Source organism: Strongylocentrotus purpuratus, unplaced genomic scaffold, assembly GCF_000002235.5.
Source record: "Strongylocentrotus purpuratus isolate Spur 01 unplaced genomic scaffold, Spur_5.0 spur5_scaffold_14, whole genome shotgun sequence".
NCBI classification, from domain to species: domain Eukaryota; kingdom Metazoa; phylum Echinodermata; class Echinoidea; order Camarodonta; family Strongylocentrotidae; genus Strongylocentrotus; species Strongylocentrotus purpuratus.
Window position 1 is genome coordinate 27047781 of NW_022145599.1, and position 8818 is coordinate 27056598.

Sequence of the window (8818 nt, forward strand, 5' to 3'; positions counted from 1 at the left end):
TTGGAGTTACAATGGGCGGGGCCATCTCGCCGGCATGCACGCATTGCAAAGAAGGTACTGAATATTCATAATAACTTTTGACCAATTAGGTGGCTACTCGTTACATACGTGTCAGACAGAGTTACAATGGGCGGGGTCATCTCCCCGGCACGTGCATTGCAAAGAAAGTACTGAATATTCATGATAACTAACTTTTGACCAATACGATGGCTCAATATACGGCAGCTTATGATCTTGCTTCACTGCGTGCCCTTATTTGGTCATGTTTTGTCAGTGCAGTGACAGCACCATCCCGATGGCACCACCCATAAGTCCCTCCATTTTTGTAATGTGACAGGGGTTGAATGTATTGAAGGGAATAATACCGATTAAACGTTTATACGAAATCATTGTCTTGCTAATTGGAAAAGGACCATAGAACATTATCAGGTGGAATGTTAATAATTCAGACATCGTTAAATAAATGAAAACTAGAGAAAATAAAAATAAAAATACACATATAAAATACAGAATCCCCACATCATAATGAGATGACCTTGCAGTGCGCGCATTTATGTGGCGCATGTGCTAGAGCGCGCGCAGTTTTAAAATTAAAAGCGTGCATTGATTAATTGCACGTGTGTATTCTAAATCAAACCCGAGAATAAAACTAAAAGTAAACGTTTAAATTTGATAGTAATTCCAATTTCTACACCGTCAACGCTGCACCGCTAACCAAGAAAAATTCATCAACATGTACGACGAAGAAGTTGCCGCCCTTGTTGTTGATAATGGCTCTGGAATGTGTAAAGCAGGATTTGCAGGAGATGATGCGCCGAGAGCTGTGTTTCCTTCCATCGTTGGCAAACCACGCCACCAGGTAAAAATAGAAGAAGAAAGAAACAATTTGGAAGTTGAAAGATCAAAGAACATGAATTGCACGAGATAGATCTAGAGTAAAACCACCAAACTTCGGACACTTAAGTCAAAACGGGGGAAAACATTAAATTCTTTTTTTAATTATTGAAAGATCAAACATACTAGATTCTATTATTGTACAAATACTGTTTATGTATAGACTAGATCTATCATGTAAAAGAAAATTACTAAAGGAAATGGAAAACTAGAATTCTATTTACTTACCCGCCGAACCTGTTTTTATGCCAAGCTTCGGACGCACTTGCCAAGCTTCGGACGTTCATGTTCAGCGCACAAATGAAGAGCTTGATTCCAAAAGGAGCTAGATCTAGGTCTAGGGTCTAAATCCATATTTTGTTAAAAATTGAGTTAGACTAGATTCTAGATCTAGACTAGATCTAGATCTAGATTTCTAGAGTCTTATCTGTCTTAAAATAGGCCCTAATGATTTCCTACATGGGGACAAAAATATGCACTAGGGTCTAGTCTAGATCTAGTCTATCTATGTCTAGATCTATACCTAGTAGATCTAGACCTAGACTATCTAGAAACACATTCCAAAATTTCAGCAGGAAGTATGATTTTAATGAACAAATAGAGATCTAGATCTAGATCTAGTCTAGATCTAAAGTTACAATATCATGTTTCATTCCAAAAGGAGCTAACTTTTAGATTCTAAATCCAAATTGGTTTCATTCCAAAAGGAGCTAGAAGTACTAGATCTAGAAGTCTAAATCCACTTTGGGTAATTCTGAGTAGACTTTAGACCTCTAAATCGCCTTTTTATATAGACCTAGGCCTAGAGTCTATCCACTTTCCGGCTTAAGCCATGCACCTTCATGTTGTTATTGGTCTACATGTTAAAGGTGTCGCCCTGGACCAATAATATAGATCTAGACCTTCTGTTCTAGGCCTAGATCTAGATAAGATCTATGATAAGAAAAATAGAGTCTAATTAAAAGTTGTTTCTGATTTTTACTAAATTTTAGATTTTGTGGATTTAGCTCCTTTTGGAATGAAACATGATGGATGAAACAAATTATGCCAGAGACGGCACTCCCAGGGGGGGGGGGGGGGGGGATTTGTCTTTGCCCCCTACTTTTTTAGGTACCCCGTGTCCTTTTCCACTCTTTTCATCTCTGATAACAGATGAGTAGATCTAGTCTAGAGAGTCTACCTCTTTTCAGGTGCAAGAATTTCACCTCTGATATTTTTGCCCTTTTTTTATACCGACTCGTGCCCCCTTTCCTTTTTAATAAGTGCAATTTTTCTCTTCTCTTTGTCTTAAATGCCACTTTAACCTCTGATAAGTGCCTCTTTTATTGTGACAAGTTCCCCTTTGCCTTTCTAATATTAAGTACCATATTTCCTTCGGACAAGTGCCCCTTTTTTCTTTTTTATATGAGCCCCTCCCCTTTTCAAAATGCCCCTTTTAACATCTGATAACTGCCCCTATTAAAATTCTGATAGGTGCCCTTTTCATTTAAAAGATTCCCCTTTTTCTCCTCTGTTAATACTTGCCTTTCATTTATACTTTCACACGAGCACCTTTTCATTTCTAATGACTGTCCTTTTCACTTTTGATAAGTGCCTACTTTTCCTTTCTTCATAACATACACCCCTAATTCAAGGCGACTTAGAAGTTAGAGCCTCTTTTTCTATAACTTTCCTAGAAATCGCTTCCTCGCATTTATACTTTAGATGTTATACTTATGTTACTTCTAAAAGAACTTTTCAGTCTTATTTGTTATGTTTCTCTTTGTAGGAACCCCCTTTTTTTTGCCCCCCCCCCACCATTTTGGAAGACGCACGCCGCCCCTGCATTATGTTACTTGGTGGTGATGCAGATTTTGTTCTGACCCCCCAAAATATTTTTGCTCATTACGCCACTACCTGAAGCTAAATCTATTGGATCGGTGTACCAGGTAGACAGAAGTAACAGTCTGAACCCAATCGGGGGAATTCTTTAGTTAAAACTGACAGTGGAGCCAGACAAAGAATTATTGTTTCTGTTAATGTTAGTGTACTGATACTGAATACCATGTTACTGTTATGAAAAGAGATTTTAGTGTGTGGTTCTTGCGACGTCGACTGTCGTCTGTCTGTGCATAGAATCTACATATGTGAGTGTAAAGATGGTAAAAAAATGTCAGTTTTAAGAATTCCCCATACCAGTGCCCACAGAGGGGTCACTCCCGCACCCGCGTCCAGAAAAAGCTATACGGCGGTTTTTCAAGCACTGATCGCACAAAAACCAAAAAAAGGGTACGTTTTCAGATTCACAGCTTCGGCGTCGTCTACGTTTTCCTTAAGAAGGGGGTGTTTTTCAAGCACTGATCGTACAAAAAAAAACCCAAAAGGATACCTTTTCAGGGTCACTGGTTTCGACGTTTTCTTTACAAAGGGTCATTTTAGAAAAGGTACGATACGCCATTAGGGTTCATTTCAGATGTTGATGGACATGGATGGGTAGCATTTGTTTATGAGAGTGACCCCCTGGGCCAGTGTCACTACTACTTGACGATTATTTTTGTCCAGCACTAAAAGAAGGCTAGATTCTGCTGTTTCAACTGTGCTCTACTAACTAGTAGTAGACCTAGTACTAACATTCAGAATCAGACATTTTTTTTGTTTTCTCGTTTCTTTTTTCCTGTTAAAAAAAAAGTTGTTTTATTGTGAGGGGCGGGGAAGGTGTTTGTTTTGTTTTTCTGTTATAGGCTCAACATCATCTAGACCTAGATCTCTTTAAAATATACATATAACAAGTTAGAATCTAGACCTAGACCACTTTTGTTTATTCTAGAGTCTACACTAAGGACTAGATCTCTATAATATATCCCATGAGTTTGAAATATTTGATTTTTGTTGTTGTAATTAATTACTCCCATTTCAAAATGCAAGATACAACATCAATTCTAGGTCTAAACTTCTAAATAAATTTGTTAGACATACACAAAATACATTAGTCAATATTTCTGAATTTTTCAGCACTACCAGTTTAATTAGTCTAGGTCTAGAGTCTGTATTTCAAATGTGAATTTGCTGTCGGAATCAAATATCATGAACATCATATCATCTAACATGCAAGTTCATTTAAATTCCTAACTAGATCTAGGTCTATTTTTTTTATAGATATTAAAGATTTTATTAATTTTTGTAAACATTTTCAGGGAGTGATGGTTGGTATGGGGCAAAAGGACAGTTACGTTGGAGACGAGGCCCAGAGCAAGAGAGGTATCCTCACCCTGAAGTACCCCATCGAGCATGGCATCATTACCAATTGGGATGATATGGAGAAGGTCTGGCATCACACTTTCTACAATGAACTCCGTGTTGCCCCAGAGGAGCACCCCGTCCTCCTGACTGAGGCTCCCCTCAACCCGAAGGCCAATAGGGAGAAAATGACACAGGTGAGATAAATAAAGGTTTGGGTACTTTGGTAGTCCTAAGACTAAGGCTAAATGTTATTGACTTTTTACTTTTTAATTTGAATGTAACTTTCGGATGATATACTATACAATGTATTTAAAAGAACTCGACATAAGACTGCAGTAAAATATGATTTAAGTATTTTATTTTTTGCATTTATTACCTTCACCCCTTACCCAGCTCATGTTTGAGACCTTCAACGTTCCAGCCATGTATGTTGGCATCCAGGCAGTGCTGTCCCTCTACGCCTCTGGTCGTACAACAGGCATCGTGCTGGACTCTGGGGATGGCGTTTCCCACACTGTGCCTATCTACGAGGGCTACGCTTTACCCCATGCAATCCTTCGCTTGGACCTTGCTGGCAGAGATCTGACCGACTATCTCATGAAGATCTTGACCGAGAGGGGCTACTCGTTCTCCACTAGTGGTCAGTAGGCCTAGAAGTAGTAGTAGTATTTTGTAACTCCCTTTAACATCAATGTATGATGGCATTGAAGCTCATCAGAATCATTGAAGTTTAGTTTCTTGCTTAAATCGTCACTGGCAGGGGTGTGAAGGACTGTCAAATTAAGATCTTTCCGGAGAAGCTATACTACTTCTCCGATAGTGGTCAATTGTAGTATTAATAGTGATTTTCTCTAACATGTAAGGTGGCATTGAAGCTCTCACAATTAATGAAGATTAGCTCAATCACGTTAATATCAGGGGGTATGGACTTATTCTCATACTAAACAGGAGGTATCTGACTAACTAATGGAGATATTAACTTAGTGTGAGGGAGGGGTCCTTTTAGAATTTAGGTCAGTACCATTTGTGATTTTCTTTAAAACTATATAAGACAAATTTATCAAGAGTTGGTCCCTTGATTAATGGAACACAAAGAGTTGACCTCTTCATTCTGAAGGGAAAAAATGGTCAATAGCTAAATAGGGGTTAATGAACTTACAATAGGCTATGAAATCTAGGCCGTTGTAAGTAAGCTATGGTAATGATTCTTCTTAAACATAGTATGCCTTTCTACTTATGAGTCACCATATGTTCACTATAAACAGGGTTTTTCTGGACAGATGTCCATCGTCATTTACTTTGCGATGGTCTACTGAAGATGTGAACATATTCACTCCATTTATTTCAGCAGTGTAACTTTCTATGGAATGTATTAGCTCAAGTAGTTGACTTCAGAGATTCAAATTTTAGGAAATGTGATGAAGCCTGTGCCATTGATAATTGGCAAATCTTGTTTAATCATTCTTGAATTTTACTAAAAATTCATGATCCTAATAAGATCATCTCGATTTGATTCTATTCTGCCATAAAATGGTTTCAACAGGATTAAAACCTTCTTATAGCTTTTGATATTGTTATTGAATATATAAAATGTCCAACTGAGAAGTTATTATTTGCAGAGATAAAATTATATTTACAACGATTTGTATACAGCTGAGCGTGAGATTGTGCGTGACATCAAGGAGAAGCTGTGCTATGTGGCCCTAGACTTTGAGCAAGAGATGGTGACTGCTTCTACATCGGCTGCCTTAGAGAAGAGCTATGAACTCCCTGATGGACAGATCATCACCATCGGTAACGAGAGATTCCGATGCCCAGAGGTCCTCTTCCAGCCTGCTTTTGTGGGTAAGGATTAAATGCATAGTCAGCAGCAACAGCAGCCTTTGCCCAAGGGATTTCACTAAAATTAGAAAAAGTTTTTTTTGAATGAGGGAAAGGACTGGAGTTGGTCCAAAATTACTTACCAGCTTCATTTGTAAGACACCTATTTTCTTAAAAATTTACAGAAGAATATGTTTTGTGATTGGTTATTTGCTACATGTAGGCATGAAGAAAATGTATGTCCTTAATACTAACATATTTCATGGTATTATGGATAATCATGGACATCGTTAGAGTGGGAGTGTATAAAATCTTTAAATTGATACCAATTTTCCCTTGGGGTAGTTGACTGTATATATATATATATATATATATAAACCCTGAATAATAATGAGAATTCTAGTGTAATAATGTGAAATTTGTATACCTTCTTTTTCCACAGACAGGTGAAAATGATATCTTTGGCCTCATTCTGTCGATTTTCTTTTACTAATTCTCCAACAGGTATGGAGGCTGCTGGACTCCATGAGACCACCTACAACAGCATCATGAAGTGTGACGTGGACATTCGCCGCGACCTCTACGCCAACACCGTCATGTCTGGAGGTTCCACCATGTACCCTGGCATCGCTGACCGCATGCAGAAGGAGATCACCGCCCTTGCTCCAAGCACCATGAAGATCAAGATCATCGCTCCCCCTGAGAGGAAGTACTCTGTTTGGATCGGAGGATCCATCCTTGCCTCCCTCTCCACCTTCCAGCAGATGTGGATCAGCAAACAGGAGTACGACGAAGCAGGACCCTCCATTGTTCATCGCAAATGCTTTTAATTTGCGACGGTTTTGCAGGCGTTATGCTCTGATAATTTCAGTTCGATGAATTGTTTTTTATATTCACTTTTAAATGAATTGGAGATTCGGTACATTACCGACTATGTATTTTGTTTTGAAGACTTGTGATTAATCTAACTTGATTGCAAATCCTCCCTAGATTCGCATCAATCGCAACTCTTAAAAAGACAGCCTTGAATGATTTAGTCATATTCTTTTGTTTAATGAGAAATAGTATAACAAAATCAATGTTTGCGGCAGTAATGGAAATTGTTCTTTTGACGAAGGTAATGGTGTTGCTGGTGAAGATGAGGATGATGATGAAAACCACGACAGTAACTCATATTTCAATTGACCATGTTGAACATTCATAATGCTATTGTATCGCCATTAGAAAATTAAAGTAGTCTTTACGTTTATTTCTTGTACATTTAAGGTACGTTGGATCATTTAAATAATGGCTCTTTAGCCATCCCATGCAAGGGCAAGGCTTCAGTATTTATGGCCGTACCACTGATCTTCAAAATAATCTTCAAAATTGTCGGGAAGAAACACAAGAAGAAGAAGAAAGTGATTCTTTGCAGTGGCGTAGACAGCGTTTATTATATACATGCAAGATGGGTTGGGATGATAAATAGATAATTCTCACTGACAATAGATACTTATTGGTGTCTGTGCCAGATCTGCTCCATGCCATGCCCTGATTAAGAGTCTATAGGCCAAATACTTGCCATTAGTAAATTTAAAGATATTTAAAAATTTATTTACATTCTGTTATATATTATAATATTATATGGATCTCATGATTATTCAAATTGTTATTTTATTTTGTTCATATATATTTTTACATACGTATATATATATACGTACATGTTTTTGTTATTTTTTATTTAAGATGCATTGAATCACCTAATGATAATGGTATTTATTGTCCTTATAAATCTTTAGCCAAACACTCACCATTGAAGAAGAAGAAAAACATCAAAATTGTTATTTTTAAGATACAGTTTAATTTAAAATACATAGGATCTCTTTTTGATAATTCTTTAGTCTTGACTAGGCGGGAGACCAGCCTGTTGTTATTTTTAAGATACAGTTTAATTTAAAATACATAGGCTCTCTTTTTGATAATTCTTTATTCTTGACTAGGCGTGAGACCAGTCTGTTATTTTAAGATACAGTTTAATTTAAAATACATAGGATCTCTTTTTGATAATTTTTTAGTCTTGACTAGGCGGGAGACCAGCCTGTTGTTATTTTTAAGATACAGTTTAATTTAAAATACATAGGATCTCTTTTTGATAATTCTTTAGTCTTGACTAGGCGGGAGACCAGTCTGTCGTTATTTTTAAGAAACAGTTTAATTTAAAATACATAGGATCTCTTTTTGATAATTCTTTATTCTTGACTAGGCGGGAGACCAGTCTGTTGTTATTTTTAAGATACAGTTTAATTTAAAATACATAGGATCTCTTTTTGATAATTCTTTAGTCTTGACTTGGCGGGAGACCAGTCTGTTGTTAATTTTAAGATACAGTTTAATTTAAAATACATAGGATTTCTTTTTGATAATTCTTTATTCTTGACTTGGCGTGAGACCAGTCTGTTGTTATTTTTAAGATACAGTTTAATTTAAAATACATAGGATCATTTTTTGATAATTCTTTAGTCTTGACTAGGCGTGAGACCAGTCTGTTATTTTTAAGATACAGTTTAATTTAAAATACATAGGATCTCTTTTTGATAATTCTTTAGTCTTGACTAGGCGTGAGACCAGTCTGTTGTTATTTTTAAGATACAGTTTAATTTAAAAAACATAGGATCATTTTTTGATAATTCTTTAGTCTTGACTAGGCGGGAGACCAGTCTGTTATTATTTTTAAGATACAGATTAATTTAAAATACATAAGATTTCTTTTTGATAATTCTTAGTCTTGACTAGGCGGGAGACCAGTCTGTTGTTAATTTTAAGATACAGTTTAATTTAAAATTCATAGGATCTCTTTTTGATAATTCTTTAGTCTTGACTAGGCGGGAGACCAGTCTGTTGTTAT

General features: G+C 36.7%; 1 protein-coding gene across 1 annotated transcript; it reads left to right on the plus strand.

Annotated features, from left to right (window-relative positions):
- The first annotated feature begins 618 nt into the window (after positions 1-618).
- Positions 619-7505, plus strand: LOC581650 (actin-5C). The gene is made up of 5 exons (XM_781638.4): positions 619-859; positions 4068-4307; positions 4507-4753; positions 5767-5958; positions 6439-7505. The coding sequence occupies exons 1-5, from the start codon at positions 734-736 to the stop codon at positions 6762-6764; spliced, it is 1131 nt and encodes a 376-aa protein (XP_786731.1). The 5' UTR covers positions 619-733; the 3' UTR covers positions 6765-7505.
- Positions 7506-8818: the final 1313 nt, after the last annotated feature.

Excerpts from the sequence above, each read along its gene's own strand:
- LOC581650 (XM_781638.4), top strand. The coding sequence starts at position 734 with ATGTACGACGAAGAAGTTGCCGCCCTTGTTGTTGATAATGGCTCTGGA. Across the intron at positions 860-4,067 it reads TTGGCAAACCACGCCACCAG|GGAGTGATGGTTGGTATGGG; the intron begins GTAAAAATAGAA and ends AAACATTTTCAG. Across the intron at positions 4,308-4,506 it reads ATAGGGAGAAAATGACACAG|CTCATGTTTGAGACCTTCAA; the intron begins GTGAGATAAATA and ends CCCCTTACCCAG.